Genomic DNA, 20694 nt, shown 5'->3' on the forward strand with positions numbered 1-20694 from the left:
CGATTTTGCTGACATCCCGTGACACAAAAATAGTCGCGGTAACAAAGCGCACTGAAGCGGCTAACTTAAGGCTTAAATATCCTTTAACAAAGTGGCTTTACTAATAAGAAATTCCTTTTACTAAGGAAACACGCCCATAGATAACATCGTAGCAGAGGCGCCCGTATACTGTGTTGGGATACGCGCATCCCATTTGTCGCCGGGTTGCCCTTTTCTTAATTCCCAAGAGAGCTCTATTTTTAAATTAAATTAGTTACGGATTTTTATCACAAAAAGCTATTCTACTGATGACAAAATAAAAATAAAAATATTTGTTCTAGCGGGTCGTGATTGTTCGGTCAAGTACCGAGGTACAGTAGATCCTATAACACCCGTGTTATAGTACCCCTATAACACGGGTTCCTATAATTACGATTCCTATAAGACGGCGAAAAAATTGCGACGGCATCCGTACAAACCTGATAAAAAACTCCTATAATTCGGGTAAAACGTCATCGGGCAGCCGAACTACTTTCCGCCGTCCAGCGCCACGCTACGGAGAATTTATGCGGGTAAATTGAGTTTACTATCGTCTGTACAGTATTATATATAAATTAGGTACTGTACATATAATTATATATAAATTAGGTACTGTATATATAATTATATATTAACTTAATTTATTGTAACTTTATTATAATTATATATATACTTTCCGCCGTCCAGCGCCACGCTACGGAGAGTTTAGGCGAGTAAGTTGTTTACTATCGTCTGTACAGTATGTAAATTAGGTACCGTAAGTCTAATACAGTACTGTACTTTTATACATTTCTTGTGAAAGAAACATTTCTTATTCAACGGCCATAAAAATTGTTTATATTAATGATGTCTCCAAAGTTCAACGAAGTTTCGCAGAAAAATAAATTATCAGAAATCGCCCGCCGTTTGGTGTGCTGCTCCGCGACGAAAACAAGCTTGAGCAATGGCGACGTCGAACGGTGCACACTCGGTAAGTAATCCTACAATTTGTTGTTTATAGCATAGTTTATACGGATTATTCCCAAAAAAATTATACATATTTTGGAAATGTTGAGTCGAATTAGTCTAGAATCGATTAATTTTATGGAAGAAAACCTTTCAAACAGCCGTAGTCCGTAAACTTCACACGTGTCAGGCTGTGATTGGCAAGGACTCGTACAAAATTAATTCATAAAGAACGGAACGTATCTACCGTGTTATGGGGGGGTCGACTGTACTACTTACTGTATTTGAAACGCGAGAGCATCGAGCGATTAAATTAACTGCGTTAATCAAGGGATACCTGTATGTATAAATAAATACAGGTATCTTCTTGCATAATGTACTGTACATATGATGCCCTTTTTCTACAGTCTGCGGGTGTTGCTGCATCGCAGCCTAAGTGTACAGTGTGATGACTCCCACTATTTAATACGGCGGCGAATTTTTGATGGTAGAAACTAGCAGTCTGTGTGGCCGGACTTTAATTGCAGTCTGCTGCCCTGAGGGATCAGAATGAAAATATATTATTATTTAGCATTTTCACGATATGATATATACAGTTTATTGTATGACTTACAATTCTTCTTAACATATTACTGATTATATATCATTTATAAAACTAAAATTGCAAAATTCTGTATTGCATATTACTGAAGAAATCTTGTAGTTCAACAGTGAAAATATGTTTCTGCATTAAAACATATTTTGTTAAATTTTGAACATTTTTTAGAATTACGTCTTAGAAATAAAACATTTTGTTTAGATGCATAAAAGGACAAGCTAAAGAAATATACTGAAGTTTTAGTTATACAGTATTTATTTTTTATTTATGGGTAATTAAAAATACCAGTAATACTTATTGAAGTTAGATTCCTTATCTGGGATTTTTACTTTCATATGACAATAACAGAATTTCATCTTTATTTAATATCTAATTCAATAAAGAAGCTAAAAGAAGCTATTAGTTAAAACTACATAGAAAACAATTTTTCTGTATAGCTCTTCTGGAGAAAAAGGAAATGTATATATGTATATGTATATATGTATATATAAATCAAGTTTTTGCTCTAGAAAAAACACTAATCAAAGTGTATGATTGAACTTTTGTGACAGTTGTACACCAAGCACTTCATTTGTCTCATTAGAAAATATTAATTCAATCAATATTAATTATATTTACTGAACAGATTCCACTATATTTATTTTCACATTAAATATTAATATATAATTTTTATAAAAGACTGAATATTATGTTAACTCTACAAATAGTTTGATAAGATAAAAACCATATATGTAAATAATAAAAACTCAATTATATAAAATATTTGACAGAACAATTCAGATTTTAAATCTGTTAACAGATTTATATAGAGCAGCCAAGAGACAGATCAGTTTTCGAATCAGAATGCGGCAGGAACCTTTCCCTACTTCATAGATAGAAGAAAATGATTTCTAAAGTAATAAAAATCAGGTTTATTTCATTTGACTTGTCAAGATTATAAAAATCTGGTGAGATTTTCTAAAAATTGCAATAATTTGTTATTCTTTATGGCCCAGTGGTCAATTTGATAAAACCACTGAACACTGGCAGTTGATCATTGGTTTGGGCAGGGGTGGCCAACAGTTTTTGCCCCGGGCCGAATTGGAAAGAAAACTTTTTTCACGGACCGAACCAGAGGCTGCCCTAGCAAGATTTTGAGGTGGTGCGAGATCTCATTGTGGTGCCACCGTAGAGACTAAATTGTACATAGAGATTACAGATTTTTCACATTATCATGCATTATCAACATTCTACACTATGCTGAACACATTTGTAATGGAGCGCTAACTCTAAACGCACAGTTAGTTATTGACCTTTTTTTTTAGGCGATAGGCGTCAGAATTTTTCATTGCGATATTCGGACTTAAGTAGCTAATATTAAAAGATTAATCGCGGGCCGCATAAATTCATTAGACGGGCCATGCCTGGGTTTGGGTCTCACTAATGGACTCTCCACATGAAGTTTTATGAGTTTTCTCATGTCTAACACATGATAAATAGGGGCCAGTTTCCCATAGAACGTCCTCCCAGGAGGCATCCCCCTTGGCAAACTACAGAAGTGTTGCTTTGTCTTATTCTAGCAATTAAATCTTTATGGGTCTTTTGAGCATAACCAGATTTTGATATGTATCTCTAAGCTGTAACCCTTTCTCTTCCACCAAATAATAAGGTAAGACCTAAATTAGATATTACACTTTTTATAACAATAATTCTTATTAAATTCTAAAGAGATGTTATATACAATATATAGCCACAAATTAGTGAACAATATATATTAATTTTCGTAAAGAAACAAGAATAATGTGAGGATCTACAGTATGTTTAGGTTATTTAGCAAGTCCAGCCCTACCTCTGAATTCCATTAAGCCTAGGTAATTTATATGCAAAACTGGGTCCATGTTTTGCAGAGCTCAGTACAAAATAAGTATATTTATAAATGCAGGAGTTTTTTAAGATACTGAGGATCAATGACCAATTGCAGGGTTTCTTTAACTGTAGACGCCTTGTGCAAACACACAGATAAACACAGCTAGCTTCATGGGTGTGCTATGTCCACTGCTCCATTCTTCATAGCCCTAAGTGTATAGTATTAATAATCTAAAATTAAGAAGACAACTGATACTTTATTATTTGATATTAACAAAATTTTATTATATGGATTTATTGTACAGAATTGAATGATTATCGCCAACAGTTATCTTTCCTATACATTATGTAATGAAAAATTCAATTTTCTTAAAAATCTAGTAAGATTCTAAGATTTTCACCTACAGCATTTCAAAAACTATAATTGTGAAAATTTATTTATTTAGCACTTGTTTCTTCTTATTATAACTATGCAGATTTTAATGTTTTACACCTTAGAAATTCAAATTCAATATTTCAAAATGGATTCATGAATGGATTTTTGAAAGGCTCTTGTTTATATTATTTATTATTGATACGGTATTTTCTTCCATTAAATATAATTAAAATTTTAAAAATTTAACAAAATATTATATAAATAAATAAATAAATAAATAAAGTGATATTTTTAATTTTAGTATTTAAAGAAATAATTTAAACAATTATTTATCAATAATTATAATTTAATAAATAATTTTTAAAATAGTTTTTTAAATTATATTTTTGGCATAAATTAGCATATAACTAACAATATTGGATACTTAAACTTCTAAATTATATTTTTCTATAATATTTTCTGGAAGAATTGTGTTATAAAGATAGATAAAATTATGCTTAAATCTACTTTTCCTATCATCAAAGTATTAATATATTTGAATTATAATCTATTATTCTTAGAATTGATTTATATATGTATATATATATAGAAATTTTGGCATTGTTTAGCATAAACTTTGTTAATAAATAATACAGCTAATATTGTTCTTACTATCAAGCTCATAATATGATATATATATCATATTAATAATATGATTTATTTATTTTAAATAGGCACATAGATTGTGATTTACATTTAAAAATAATCAAAACATTATAAAATATTGTATCACAAAATGTAGGCAAAATAAGTGCCTCCAACGAAATATAATGCAAATATTGTGAATAACATGTAATATTTTCCTAAAGTGGAATATCTGTATATCACAAATATGGTATATAAAAAAGCAATATTTTTTTCTATTTTCTAGTTCATTGCATTGCTAATATACTGATAGCAAAATAGAAAGATTGTCATAACTGATGGCGGTAATCGTTCTATAATTAAATCTTCTTGGTATGCAGCTTTTTTTTCTTGTATTTTTTGTTTTAGATGGATATATATACAGCATGGCATAAATTTGAATCATCTAATTTGAAAAGAGTTTTTATTATACAACGTTTTGTTGATAGGCATCTTGATATCTGCACAATTTTCTGTTTTGTGCAAAAACGTCTTTGATTTTAAAGTATGATTTAAGTCCCTCGGCGTGGAAAAATCCTGGGAAAATATTTTTTATGTACAAATATTCACCAATATGGTGGAAATAGAAGACTAGCTTCCTTTCTTTTGTCCAGCATCATCTTCCTTTTTAATCACAAAACAAAGAGATAAAAAGTCTTCTAAAGTTCTATAAAGATGCTTTTTAACTTGATTAAGTGTGTGTCTTTCATCTGGATATACCTAAAATAAAAGATTAAGTATATTTTTATTAGATATCAGTTTTCTTTAAATAAATTTTTTATCCTAATATTAAAAATGAATTATTTATCAAAATAATTATGTAATAAAAATTAATATTTATTTTGGTAAATAACAAATGTAAATACAGTGGAACCCCAGTTAATGAACTTAATCTGTTCTGCGACTCTGTTCATTAACTGAAGCAATTTTTCCCATAGAAATTAATGGAAATGCAATTTATCCATTCTAACCTCCAATATTTTTGTGATTTTATTTGTAATATACAGTAGATTTTCTTTGATAAAAATGTAGAAAAATGTAGTATCTATCATTACAGCAACAAACATGTAAACTTTACTTAATAAAATAGCACTGTACTTTGCCTGGTTATTATGTTTGCCTGGTTATTTATGTAATAAAATAGCACTTCGTTTGTTGTAGTTGGTGGCAGAGGAGCGGAGATATACAAACCGTAATGCTTAGAAGGGGAATTCCCCCAAAAAATATTGGGTAGCACTTCATCGGGAGAGTCTTTGAGTATAAGTCTCTTTTGGTAAGGAACAAGAAATTGATCCACAGTTGATTGTCTTAATCTTTTAATCAAAATTTTTCTCAAATGTGATAGTGCATTGTCATTTTCTATTGTCACTATCACTTTTCTCTTTCTTGGATGCCATATTCAGTGCCGTAACTAGCCATTCCTGTACCCTGTACAATAATTTGCATTTAGGCTCCTTAATTAAGTAGGTTTGGGAAAATAATAAAACAAATACATGCATTTTGGAATCCCTTTCAAGAGGGCCCAGTGCGGGTGCACCTGTTGCACCTGCCTGGTTACAGCACTGGCCATATTGATTAAATATATAAATCACAAAACTGAAAAAAGTTTAGCACAAACACGCAGAAAAGCAATGCTTAACTCACACATGCCTAACAGCAACTAAAATTTGACACAAAAAACTGTTACGTGAAAATAGTGATATATTGTTAATTTATGCATCAAATCTGAGTAAACATGAGCCCTGATCACCCAATATACATTAATCTCTTTATTTATGCAGTAATTGGTTCCACAAAAATAGTTGTTTAAAATAAAAATCTGTTCAGCATTTTCGAATACAGTACTTTACTTTTACTGTGGTAGAGAAGTTTCAACTAAAGTTTTTTAAATATATGTCTATATAAGAAGTTACTGATGATAAAAAACACAGTTTTTGATGTAATTATCACTTATTTCCATAAAGTGGATTATTTAAAATTTAAAAATTTTTCATCCATGTGAAAGTAAATTTGCATAAATAGAGACTGCATAAATACAGAAATTATTGTACTATTAATTTTTAAATTCTATAGATTACCTGTGTTCGAAATAAAACTTCTTCTTTGGTCAGTGCTTTCATCAGCATCATTGATTGTTGGATATGTACATTGTCTAAAAATTCAAATTTAAATATAATTTATATTTAATAATAAATATTAAAATAAAGACAAACAATATTAATTGATACCATCTGCTGTCCCATGAACAAGAAGAAATTTCTTTCCTTTAATTTTGCCAGCAATTTCCATAAGATTAGCATTTTTATATTCAGCTACATGGTCATCAGGTAGCTGCATATATCTTTCAGTATATACAGAATCTTGAATGAACCAAATTGATATTTTATTATATTGTTTTCTTATAGTAAAATTAATAAAGGAGTTATAATTTTATGATTAAATGAATGAGAATTTTGTTCATTAACTTACCATAATACAACCAATTTGTAACAGGAGCAACTGACATACCACAGTTAAATGTATCATTACTTTTTGCAAGAGCCATAGCAGCAGCATATCCCCCATACGACCATCCCCATATTCCAACACTATCTTTATCAATAAATGGCAGTTCATTTCTTAAATACCTAAAATTAAAATTGAATTATTAGTTTTGATGTAAAAGTTTAATTTTAAGAATTTAAATACAACCTAGTCACAGTTATTTGATCTTCAACTTCAACACTTCCTAATCGATGATATATTTCATGAAGTATCTTTTCTCCTCTTCTTCCTCCTCCACGTCCATCAATCCATGCATAGATATAATTTTTTTTACTAGCTAAGTAACTTCCCCAATGAATTTTAAATCTTTCAGTTACCATTTGACTGCCTGGTCCACCATATCTAAAAATTTTGAAAAATTTATATTTATAATTTGAAAATACTGAAAATTTTACAATATATAATTATTACTCTAATTTAATAACAATGCCAAATGCAATGATGACTACAATGCTTTCTTTCACAAATATCAATTCCATTACAGCTGAAGAAACAAACATTCATGCCTGAAATGAGGTCAAATTTACAACCTACAAAACTTAAAAACTTTAAGATATTGTTTTAATGGTCTACTGATGGAATAGTTTTATAATCTTCATTTTGATGAAGATTATAAAACTATTAATATAACAGAAAATAATTGTTTTCTAGTCTTTAGTATTGATTGTGAAAGAGAACAGCCAGAAATATTCTCCTTTGTTATATTTATATCATATTTGTCCTCGTATGGAATACTGTTAGTAATCTGTTATCATTTCTTAATTTTTGCTTTTTATATTGACTTCAGGAGTCAATGAAGAAAGTAAAAATTAGGAAATGATACAGAACAGAAAAAGAACATATCATAGAACACAATTCAATATCACGAGTATTGCAAACTGGGCTTATTTCAAATCTCAAATTAATTTGTATCATTAATTCATAATATGACATTAACTTAATTTAAGTGATATAACATTAGATCAACATTGTACTGTAATAGGTTTCATAATAGGCTTGCTAATCATCCTACATGGAATTGCATTGTCCTCAGTTTTCTTTTATTAATAATGTCCTCTTTTTTAGTACAATTTTAATTTGTACTGGATTGCCTTTTGTTCTCTTTGTAATTGTTATGAATAAGCATAAAATTGAGTGAGAGAATGAATCATACAGGAACACAATTAAGATGAATATACATTAAATATACAGAATATTTTATTGGTTTCTTAGGATATGCATTTTGGACAGCATGTCCCTCATCAGTCCTCTTTTAAATTTTACAGCAATCTTGATGACAGAAATTACATGTATGTTATAGATAATTGTGACAACTGGACTCCAATGTATAATAAAATACCTGTATTTTAAAAAGGTTATGTTAAAATTCTATTAAAACAATAAAAATTAAAAGTTGGTAAAAAGAAACTTGTATGTTCTGTATATTATAAAAGGAGGAAGTATAATAAAATACAATTAAAACTGCAAAATTTGTGGTACCCCTGTCCCATGTTAGTTTTGTTTCTGTTTATTATTTTTATCTGTTTTATTATTATTTTGTTTCTCAACTTGGTACTGTCATTATACTCTAAGCTCACTACACAAGATAATCTATTTCTGATATTATAAACAGGGTTCACTTTCCTGTAGTTTAACTTTATTATAATACTAGAAAAGGAAGGTCCTCAAATTTAAACTGCTTTTTTAACAGTTTGACTTAGTGCATGTTACCTAGTAAAGCAGCTTTAATGCAGCTGGATAAACAAACAAATGACCTTGTCTAATAAATACCCACAAATTTGGAAATTAAATACCTATAATTTGGAAATATTAATTATGAATTACAAATAAATTTGGCACTAGAGGGAGGAATTAGGCACCATCTCGTACTAAATTTGATAATTATAATATTTAATTAATTAATTTAGAATAACCTGGAAGAAAAGAATTGGCCCAAAGCGGGACTCGAACCCACAACTCCCACTTACCATGCAGATGCATTGCCAGTTACGCTACCAGGATCTTCAGTCCAATCTCCTCTTCCAGTATATTTAAGCCTAATGTATAACCATCGATGGTTAATATGGTGCCGACTGGGGACACACCCTTGTCCTCGGTCAGAAACATCTGGCAAATATTTCCAAATTATAGTTTGATTATTTACGGCAGTGTTTCTCAACCGGGCAATATCGCCCCCATGTGGGCGTTTTTCCATGTTCAGGGGGCGATTAGCAACAATTTATATCTTGGGGGCGAAAAACAATTTTTTGGGTGATATAGTAAAACATTATACAATAGAGTCTCGAAAACTCGGCACCCTGGCAGAGAAAAAAATCCTTAGTTAATTAATTCTCATTATAGACAGCTTTATGCCTCTTAAAGTATTTTTCTGAGGTCTGTCTTATCAGGTAAATTACTGTACACAGTGTATTCATTAATTTTCATTTTCATGTAGTAAAGGCTCTATGCCTTCATAAAGGACGTACTTTTCCCTTGTTTAAGGGTATTTGGGCAGTTTATTCTCTGTTGTATTCTCAAGTAAACAATACATACAAGTACAGTACAGTATTTTCTGAGGAAACTCTCATACTTATTTTTTTTAACCTCATTCCCGATAACCTGGCATTTTCACAAACTTGGACACCCTTCGGTCCAAATTAGGCCGAGTTTTTGAGACTCTACTGTATTAAAAATAATTAGATATTTTATTTGTTATATCATACAATAATTAAACAAATAACATTATACAGTACTAGTCACTAGTCTATTCAATGCAGTATGAATTTGGCGTTAGCCTTGGCTCTCGGCATTGGAATTTTGTAGTGAAGGGGCAATACTATGTAACGGTTTTATTGAAGGGGGTGATGATTCGTTAGAGGTTGAGAAACACTGATTTATGGCAATCGTGGGTGTCTATTTGCTGTGCATCGGGTTTTAATAGATGTTTATATCTGACCTTATCTATTTCAAATGATATAAGCTACACCATTGGTTTGCTTATCCAGCTGTATTAAAGCTGCTTACCAGGCAACATGCCTTTAGATTTGCATTTGAAGAGTTTCTTTAACAAGTATATTGTTTTTTTACTTCAATTAATTATTATTTTGATTAGTTGTAGTATGTTAACAACATTGACATTAGATTTTTTTAATTATTAAATTAAAAATCAATACTCACACATTCACTAATAACGGATATTTTGTTATTTCATCATTTTTCAATCCTGGTGGTAAAAATAATCTAACATTTGCTTCTAAAAATTAAATTTTTATAAATTAATTGAGTTAATATTAATTAAATTATTATTATGTACATTATTATTCTACATAGTATATTAAATATACACTTACTATACCCTCCATCAATTGGAACTTGAAATGTACGAACTTGTGGAAGTGCCCTTTTATTGATAAGATCTCTTAAATTATCATTTGTATCTAAAACTTCAACTTAAAAAAAATTTAACATATATTATTTATGATATATTATATAAATATAAAACATAGTTATATATTGAATACAATGACAAAAAATTAATTATATAAAGGATGAAATCTTCATAGAAAGTCTTAATATGTCTCAGAAAAAAGCCAGAAAAAGAAAGAAACGGCAAAAAAACGAAAAAAAAACATATTGTATATTTTAAAAATTGTTTCATATTTAATCTTAGTAAGTTCACAACACTTCAGTCTCGGAACTGGACAGTAGAAACAAAACAAAAAAATACATACAAACCTCAAAATCAATCCAGCTATGAAAATATTAAAATATTAAATATAATATTTCAATAAGTGAAAATATTAAAAAGTTCAAATATTTTTGATCAACTCTGTAGACCTTTGTCAGGTTTCTCCTGACAAAGGTATGCAGAACTGGAATGGAATGTTTAATTAAATTCTAAGGCAGGCAGAATGTTTGAAGAACAGCTGAAATTTAAAATATAAATGTGCACTCATCAAAGAGTAAGCTTAAAATAAAACGTTTGGAGAAGTACTGAAATTTGAAAGAGAAATGCAGACTCATAGAAGTTGTAAATTTAAAAGTGAAAGCATCATCAGAATAACAGACAATAACTGAATGACTGTGTAGTTAAAGAGAAGTATTAAACAGGCTTGTCATGCTTGTGAGATCAATCTTTCTTCCTTGGTGTTGATATATTTAAAAATTTCTAGGGCTTCCATATCCTTTAGATCAAGGGTGTCCAACCCACGGACCGCATGCCCAAGGCAAGTTCGAATGCGGCCCAATAAACGTGTAAACAAAACCGACAAATTGTTTTATTTTATTTATTTTTTTTATTTCAATGGCATAAATTCAAAAAAGAAGTTTCACAAAGCCGTAAACTTTTATACATATTTTATTTCTGAGTGAAAAGGAAATATTTTTAAAATACTTGGAGATGTATGAATGACGAAGGAATACTAAATAAAGCTGGAGTTGTGACTCAAAGGATTATAGACCCAAATTTAAGAAAAGGAGAGAAAGGTCAAAAGATAAAAAGTAGTGAGAAAGGTTAAATAGACCTTCTGTTATGCAAATATTGACCCTTAATTTTCCAACCTTCCTCATTACTTTTTATCTTTTGGCCTTTCTCTCCTTTTCTCAAATTTGGGTCTATAATCCTTTGAGTTCTAACTCTAGCATTATTTAGTATTCCATCCAGCATTGCAAGATTTGGCTACCCTTTTTTTAGTTTGCCGTAAAAATTATCATTTGGCACATTGGCTACTTTTTTAAATTTTACAGCAATCTTGATGACAGAAATTACATGTATGTTATAGATAATTGTGACAACTGGATTTCAATGTATAATAAAATACCTGTAAATTATAAAAGCAATTAAATAAAATGCAATTAAAACTGTAATATTAAAAGACTGGTAAAAGAAAAAAGAAATAAAACTCATTAAAGAGTTGAAAAGAGGTATAATAATCACTTTTATGACTATTGTATGTATTGGTGGTATAAAGAACATTGAGAGCAAAGTGGTATATTCAAGAAATCATGTCCTCATGTGTTGCTTTTCATTGCATGGTACAAACAGCCATTTTCTAGCAAGATAATGCTCAGCTATGCACAACTAACATTTCCCAATAATGACTCTGTCACATCACACTTTCTTGGCCTGCCAGATCTGCAGATTCGTCACTTATGGAGTATTTGTGGATCAGGTGAGTTGTCAGCTTTGACTANAAAAAAAAAAAAAGAAAGAAAAAAGTAAAAATTGAAACTGTCTGTAGAAGTAATTTTTTAAAATATCCTTTTTCATAATAAAGTTTTAATACTTATTACTATAATGTAGACATGTTAATTGTTGATGTTAATTACATGATTAGGATGCAAATATATTATATATACTTGTGGCCCAAAACGCCATGACTTCTTCCAATGTGGCCCAGAGGAACAAAAAGGTTGGACACCCGTGCTTTAGATGCTCTACCTGAATGGTCCTTCTTAACATGGTTCTTGGTGTAGCATAAGAATCACTTCATTTTGCAATGCATAAAGGCAGAGGGCAGTGGTGGTTTTGCTGTGTTCAATGTCATACTTATGCTCTTTCAATCTTTTGCTCGAGGAGTGTTTGATTGAGCAAATATAGATCAACTCCCTATTAAATCTACTGCCACAAAGGGAAATGACATATACTCCTGGGCTCTTTGCATCTTACACGAGCCTTTCTCATTTCTTAGGATGTCAAAAATAGTGAGGGTGCATATGTACTGTACATGACAAGGCAGCCTCTGAGCTTGGCAATCTGCCTTTTTAATATATTCACTGCTGGGCTGACTTTGAGATTTATATATATTTTTTGGTTTGTTTCTTACTAAGTTATATAATATGCAGAAAGTCTTAGTAATTTTATTTAAAGTGACAAGAGAAAAAGACAATTACTATTATGTATATTGTACAGCTTTTTCTTAGAAATTATAAAAATAAATAACATTTAAAAAATTTTGTACATATAACTAGATATAATTATCTAAATATATTTTTTGCCTAGATAATATGATTATGGTAATTTTAATTAAAATAATAACACAAGTTTACATGAGTTTTTGGAGGCTAAGTACTGATTGTTATTTACTAATTTGTTGCTGAATATGAAAATGACATCTGGCTTCCTCCATTATGCAAAATTTTTGTGCAACATTTATCATAATGTTATTTTTTATGCACTTCAGCAGATATAATATGCATTAAGAAACTATCCTATGACAAAATAAAGGAAGGCATATTTGTGAAACATAATATAAGGAGTTAAATAAAGAATGAGCACTTAAAACCACAATAACTGATATTGTGGCTATAACCATAATCCACACTCAAGAACCTTAGGAGTCCAGTAACAACAAAAATTTAATAAAAACTAACATTTTCGACCATACCCCAGTCAGTCTCATCAGGTTTTTTTAACCAGTAAGGTTCAAATATGGAATGCATAGAACAATGTGTTTAGAAACATTTTGAAAATAGTTTCTAAACATGTTTTTAAAAATTTAATGAAAACATTAATTTTCATTAAATTTTTGTTGTTATTACTGGACTCCTAAGGTTCTTGAGTGTGGATTATCCTTTCCAGTAATTCTGTAAGAAGTTGTTTTAACTATACATCATAATTTATAGAAGTTAGTATTAATTTTTCTTTCCTCTTATCTTTTTCCCATTTCCTTCCATTATCTTAGAGCTGTTTTTCTTCTTTGCAAATGGGGGGTCTGCTCCATTTCTGGGGTAGATCCCTCTTTTGATTGATTAAGAACTGGTCTGACTGGTTTTGTGGTTGGCTTATAAAAGAATGAAGTAACCTCAATAGGACACGTTTTGGATCTGAGTAGAAGAGAGATGACATTTGTCCTAGTATATCAGACGGTGAAGATTGGGGCAAGAGACCTTTGCAGTCTGAGAAGCCAAGAAGACTGAACCATAAGTAGGACATTGTGGATTTTTGGAGGTTCTTTCAAGAGATGATGTCCTCATTCAGGTTTTTGATAGAAATTTTGATAGAAAGTTCCAAAACACATGCTCCCATTTTTGTTTGAAAAGAATTTGATCCAACTTGAGTATCCATTTGTTCTCTTTCAGTTGTCTTTCTATTCCTAACTTTTGCCTTCTATCAGTAAAAAATAATACTCTTACATATTAGAATTAAGATTAGTATTAATAATTAGTTTTAATCACTTAGTCCACTTTTTTGTCTTTGCAGTAGATTAAGCCTTTTGTTCTATTCAAAATATTTTGTATGCATTTTATGTTTTTGTTTGTTTAATTTTATTATATCATGCTTGAGTGTTTGTTGGGAATATGCTCCTCAGCTGACATCAAGGGTTGTGTGTTAGTTGCTTGGAAAGATTCTGTTGTTTTTTTTTTTTTTTAATAAAATTTTGTTTGTAAAGATTTCATTGTGTCACAACCTGTTAAAGTCTTATATTTCACAATATTAGAAAAAAAGCAGGCATGGGTCAGTTTCTTGGATGTAGTTACATACTTTAAAGCAGTGTTTCCCACACTGTGGTACACATACCCCCAGGGGTATCGGAAGAGTTTAGGGGGGTATGCGCTGGACTGTGCTTTGGCTGCACCTGGTGTAACAAGCAGTTAACTTTTTTTCAATTACAAACATTAAAAAATAATTAAAAACTTCATTACTTGTTAGTAGTTTTGCCGAGCACAGTGATTCTGTGCATTTCTCCATCCTATGGCCCAGACAACAGTGTTACACAAAAAACTCTAGTATCTACACATTGAACTGTTACAGTGCACATGTGTGTATTTTTAACTTTTGTCCAATTTTTCTAATAGAAAAAGTTTGTTATATGCTTTAGTATTAATAAAAAGCTAAAAATGCAAAATAAAGCAAGTTTCTGTAGATAGTTACTACAACTAACAATTCTTAGCAGAGATTTACTTCGACAGTGCTTCTAGAAAGACAAAAATGAGACCTAAAGTCCATATTGCTATATCTAGGAACGATATTATGTAAACGATAATTTGGTTCCTATATCTAGGAATCAAATTATGATGAATTGTCATCTCAACATAAACAATTTCATCCTTCTCATTAATCCTAATAAATGTTATTTATAATATAACTTTTATTTATATTTTATTATAAATAAATTTAATTTTTAGTTTATTATTATGTTGTTTATGTACTAAAAAAGGAAAAAATAAATATATTTTGATTTTTATGAAAGTATATGCAATTTTTTTTTTGTTTTTTTGACGAGGGGTACTCAGTGTTACGAAAATTATAGAAGGGGTACACAGATGTCAAAAGTTTGGGAAACACTGCTTTAAAGAAATGATACCTATAAAAGGAATGGAATGTGTATCAAACTTTACCAGAGAGCTAGCATACATTGCAGAAATTGGAAACAGAATGTAAAATCTTGTTAAAGCCTTTATTAGGAGTAACAACTTAATTATCAGAAACTTTATTAGTTTCTGATAATTTAAGCAGTTTATCATTTATAAATATTCTGATTTTATGAGTAGGGCTGAATCATTTTTAGTTCAATCAAATTTGATCCTTTTAAATTCAGATTTTTTAATATAATGTTAGTTAAGATTAGATGAGTAGTTAACTTTACTTTTGTTGTAAAATTCATTGGACTTTTCTGTCCCACTTTTGCATGAATGCAACCAGATGGAAAGTAAGGAAAGAATTTGGTTTACTTGGTTTTCTCTCTCTTGCATTTCTCACATCTGCATAAATGCAGCCTTACTTGGGATGGTTCCAACCAAGAATTAAAAATCTTTCTAGACAAGTTGAATTTTGTTTTCCTTCCATTAATTTTACTCTGGAGGAGGAATCAGTTAGTAGTTCTATTGCTTTCTTATATCTAAATATCTAGAACAACATTTAAGTTAAGCCTTAGCATCAATCATAAATTTAACATCTTCTCTACTAATTTGTTTCAACCTCCCTCTTTCACAAATGACCAGTGGCATGCCATGACATTCGATGATAGGGAAGCTTTTTTTCTGTAAGAATCCAACTTCCAGGGACACTCAGTTAATTGCACATCAGTGATGGTCTAGGGTTCATTTGTATTCATTTGTTCGATAAGCCAGTAAAAACCATTAAATGTATTTTTAATAGATTATCTGACATACTTAATAAGTAAACAAGTTCAATATAAATTACCTCTGTTATTAGATTCAATAAATTTCCTATGCCCTTTAAATGGCAATTCTTGCTTTAATAAAAAACATATAACATCTATTAATTTAGATATAATATATCTATTAGCCGTAACTATCTTGTTATAATTTTCAATATTTATTTTATATTGTTTACTAATTTTTTAAAATTTTTTTATTTTATGAAACTGTGTCCTTTTCCATATTTTTGACTTATTAAACACTAATTTTTATAGTGTATTTTGAAGACACATGGCAAATTTTCATCAGTTATCTTTATTTAGTTGATATGGTACATCATTTTTGTATGTGTTTTGGGCTGTGCCCCTCCTCAGTCAACTTGTATTTTCTCTTCATGTCTATAATCCAAATAATAAGTCAAAAATACAGAAAAGGACACGGTTTCATAAAATTAAACAAATTAGCAAAAACTAGAAATGGCAAGACTCATCAAACAAAAATGCAAAGAAGTCAACACCAGGATTATGGACATGAAGAGAAAATACAAGTTGACTGAGAGGAGCACAGCCCGAAACGCATACAAAAAAGATGTACCATATCAACTAAATAAAGATAACTGATGAAAACTTGTCATGTGTCTTCAAAATACCCTTAAACTTCAAAATACATTAGTAAACTTATTAAACACTAATAAAAATTAGTGTTTAATAAGTTTACTAATGTTAAATTCTATTCTGCTTTGATTTCCAAATTGCTTCAATTTTACAAAAGAATTGATGTGACATTTACGATTTTCATGTCTTTTGCCAGCTTTACTCAAATTATTTAAATCATCAAAGCCATTCTTATTCCACACATTAATTTTATTTGAAACTAGTAGGCAAGGTGAACAAAACAATTTTTGCATTTTTATGCATTCACAAAGCCATTTTATGTTTTCATAAATTTTATCATGAAAATGTCAAACAAATTTTTTTGTTGACGTATTTATATTTAATTTAGGCATTGGTATTTCTCTTTTAATAATGTGTTCTTTTTCATTATATGGTCTTGAGCCAAAATTTTTAAAATAAATTTTCAATATCACAGTTAAATTCTGAATCGCTAGCCATGATATAAGGTCTAAAATTAAAAATAAAATTATAAAAACTTACTTGGTGAAATAAAATGTGTGGTGAATATACACACCTGGTACAAAATATTCTTCAATTATATGAATATACTTTTAAAGAAAATTATAAATATATATAGCTTTGTAAAGAAATGTACATAAAAATGACAAAATAATCTTTACTTTTTAAATCTTAAAACAATCCACTTAGTCAAATAGCTCCCTACGAGTGGCTAATGGATAAAATCAGAGACAGTCCTGGTAGATGTGCAGTGTGTGCATGCACGCAGGCTGCCAAATCCTGAGGGTGCCGATACTGATCAATGTCAAATGTCTCTTTTGTTGCATCACTAGTATACCTCAAAGGATATGACAGGGTTGTTGTAAATTTTAAATGTTTCTCACCATAGCTGTAAAAATCTACATATGTTAAACTTAATAAATTGTCCATCATTTGTTTTCTAACTAATTCCTTTTAGGACCAGGTATCCATGGAAATTTCCAAAACTTACAACTTTACAGTCACTCTCATTGAACTGGAAAAATTTCTGTCTTTATTACATCTAAAATTATGAATAAATCAGTCACCACTGTACTCAGCTAGAGATTGGTTCAGTTAAGCTTTTGTTTAAATAAAATTCTGGCTCTTTCAGCAGGGTTTTATTTATGTCCCTAATTCCCTAATCTCTTAATTATTTAACTACTTCTTAAGTAGAAATAAGTTGAAACCGGTTACTTTGTACTTGAATATTTGTAGTATTGGGAAAGAAGTGGAAAGACAAATTTTTATGAGAACAATACACAAATCATAAATTTAAGGAATATAAATTCTAGGGCTATTTTCTGTACCTTGTGTATCTCATTCATTAAGTTTAGTTGTAAATGATGCTGCCAAAGCAAAAGTTAATTTTTTAACATTGTACAAGAATTGTACACTTTTTTCTGCATCCCCTTATAGATGGAACATACTAAATCATAATATCACTAGTTTAACATTGAAATCTGTAAGTAATACAAGATGGGGGAGCATAATAAAAGCAAAATAAATACAGTGGTACCTCAGGTTACGAACGCCCCAGCATACAAAATTTTCAGGATACGACATGAAATTCAAACATATTTTTGCTCCACGATACGAACAAAAACTCACCATACGACGTTACATTAGTTCGCATTTTTCATTTGTTTTTCTTACTACAGTTATTTTTTTAAATGTATTACTTGGCTTTAATTTGAGTATTTTTTTCACGTTGGAACGAATTATTTGGTTTTACATGTAATCGTATGGGAAAAGATGATCCACCTTACAACATTTTCATGATACAATCTCAGTTTCGGAACGGATTAATTTCGTATCCTGAGGTACCACTGTATATCAAATATTTTAATGGATTTTTTTAAACTCCTGTCAACTATATAGAATTATCATAAAAACATACCAGTAAACTCCTGTCAGTTGGGTTAAGTTATAAATCTACTCACGATTCACATAATGGGGTGAGGGCAGTCAAATATCTAGCAGGCAGGTGGCTAACAGCCCAGAACTGGTCCTGGATAGAATCATTGGAAGTGTTATAGGATACTTTGGTATGTAGCATCCACCAGCTAAACCATGTGAGGTTGGTGCTCTGTAAAGCACGTACACAAATGCATATAATCTGGCTGCTTTATACCATTCAAATATTTTTGCTGTGGAAGCTGTCCTGTGTTTGACAATACAATGCTTCCATTGTGAATATATGAATTTATATTCGAATATATAATAGCAATCTTATCATTTTTTCATATGTATAGAAATTTGTAATAAGACACATAATGCAGTTATCATAAAATATTAATTTTAAGTAATTCAAAGTATGTTAAAATATAAAAATAATCGCTCANGATGTCAAAAGTTTGGGAAACACTGCTTTAAAGAAATGATACCTATAAAAGGAATGGAATGTGTATCAAACTTTACCAGAGAGCTAGCATACATTGCAGAAATTGGAAACAGAATGTAAAATCTTGTTAAAGCCTTTATTAGGAGTAACAACTTAATTATCAGAAACTTTATTAGTTTCTGATAATTTAAGCAGTTTATCATTTATAAATATTCTGATTTTATGAGTAGGGCTGAATCATTTTTAGTTCAATCAAATTTGATCCTTTTAAATTCAGATTTTTTAATATAATGTTAGTTAAGATTAGATGAGTAGTTAACTTTACTTTTGTTGTAAAATTCATTGGACTTTTCTGTCCCACTTTTGCATGAATGCAACCAGATGGAAAGTAAGGAAAGAATTTGGTTTACTTGGTTTTCTCTCTCTTGCATTTCTCACATCTGCATAAATGCAGCCTTACTTGGGATGGTTCCAACCAAGAATTAAAAATCTTTCTAGACAAGTTGAATTTTGTTTTCCTTCCATTAATTTTACTCTGGAGGAGGAATCAGTTAGTAGTTCTATTGCTTTCTTATATCTAAATATCTAGAACAACATTTAAGTTAAGCCTTAGCATCAATCATAAATTTAACATCTTCTCTACTAATTTGTTTCAACCTCCCTCTTTCACAAATGACCAGTGGCATGCCATGACATTCGATGATAGGGAAGCTTTTTTTCTGTAAGAATCCAACTTCCAGGGACACTCAGTTAATTGCACATCAGTGATGGTCTAGGGTTCATTTGTATTCATTTGTTCGATAAGCCAGTAAAAACCATTAAATGTATTTTTAATAGATTATCTGACATACTTAATAAGTAAACAAGTTCAATATAAATTACCTCTGTTATTAGATTCAATAAATTTCCTATGCCCTTTAAATGGCAATTCTTGCTTTAATAAAAAACATATAACATCTATTAATTTAGATATAATATATCTATTAGCCGTAACTATCTTGTTATAATTTTCAATATTTATTTTATATTGTTTACTAATTTTTTAAAATTTTTTTATTTTATGAAACTGTGTCCTTTTCCATATTTTTGACTTATTAAACACTAATTTTTATAGTGTATTTTGAAGACACATGGCAAATTTTCATCAGTTATCTTTATTTAGTTGATATGGTACATCATTTTTGTATGTGTTTTGGGCTGTGCCCCTCCTCAGTCAACTTGTATTTTCTCTTCATGTCTATAATCCAAATAATAAGTCAAAAATACAGAAAAGGACACGGTTTCATAAAATTAAACAAATTAGCAAAAACTAGAAATGGCAAGACTCATCAAACAAAAATGCAAAGAAGTCAACACCAGGATTATGGACATGAAGAGAAAATACAAGTTGACTGAGAGGAGCACAGCCCGAAACGCATACAAAAAAGATGTACCATATCAACTAAATAAAGATAACTGATGAAAACTTGTCATGTGTCTTCAAAATACCCTTAAACTTCAAAATACATTAGTAAACTTATTAAACACTAATAAAAATTAGTGTTTAATAAGTTTACTAATGTTAAATTCTATTCTGCTTTGATTTCCAAATTGCTTCAATTTTACAAAAGAATTGATGTGACATTTACGA

The 20694-nt window shown here is 29.9% G+C and overlaps 1 protein-coding gene across 1 annotated transcript in view; it reads right to left on the bottom strand.

Moving 5' to 3' along the window:
• Positions 1-4122: 4122 nt before the first annotated feature.
• Positions 4123-20694, bottom strand: part of LOC111632531 (dipeptidyl peptidase 4-like) — a 36674-nt gene continuing 20102 nt past the window's right edge. The window contains exons 11-17 of the mRNA XM_023376973.1: positions 10319-10417; positions 10146-10221; positions 7137-7331; positions 6915-7072; positions 6674-6805; positions 6524-6597; positions 4123-5165 (exon numbers count right to left, since the gene is read on the bottom strand). Coding sequence (XP_023232741.1) covers positions 5037-5165; positions 6524-6597; positions 6674-6805; positions 6915-7072; positions 7137-7331; positions 10146-10221; positions 10319-10417 — 863 coding nt within the window. The 3' untranslated portion in view covers positions 4123-5036. The remainder of the gene's footprint in view (positions 5166-6523; positions 6598-6673; positions 6806-6914; positions 7073-7136; positions 7332-10145; positions 10222-10318; positions 10418-20694) is intronic.

The sequence above is a fragment of the Centruroides sculpturatus genome, unplaced genomic scaffold (assembly GCF_000671375.1).
Source record: "Centruroides sculpturatus isolate CEXI.00-Female unplaced genomic scaffold, Cexi_2.0 scaffold714, whole genome shotgun sequence".
Classification (NCBI taxonomy): domain Eukaryota; kingdom Metazoa; phylum Arthropoda; class Arachnida; order Scorpiones; family Buthidae; genus Centruroides; species Centruroides sculpturatus.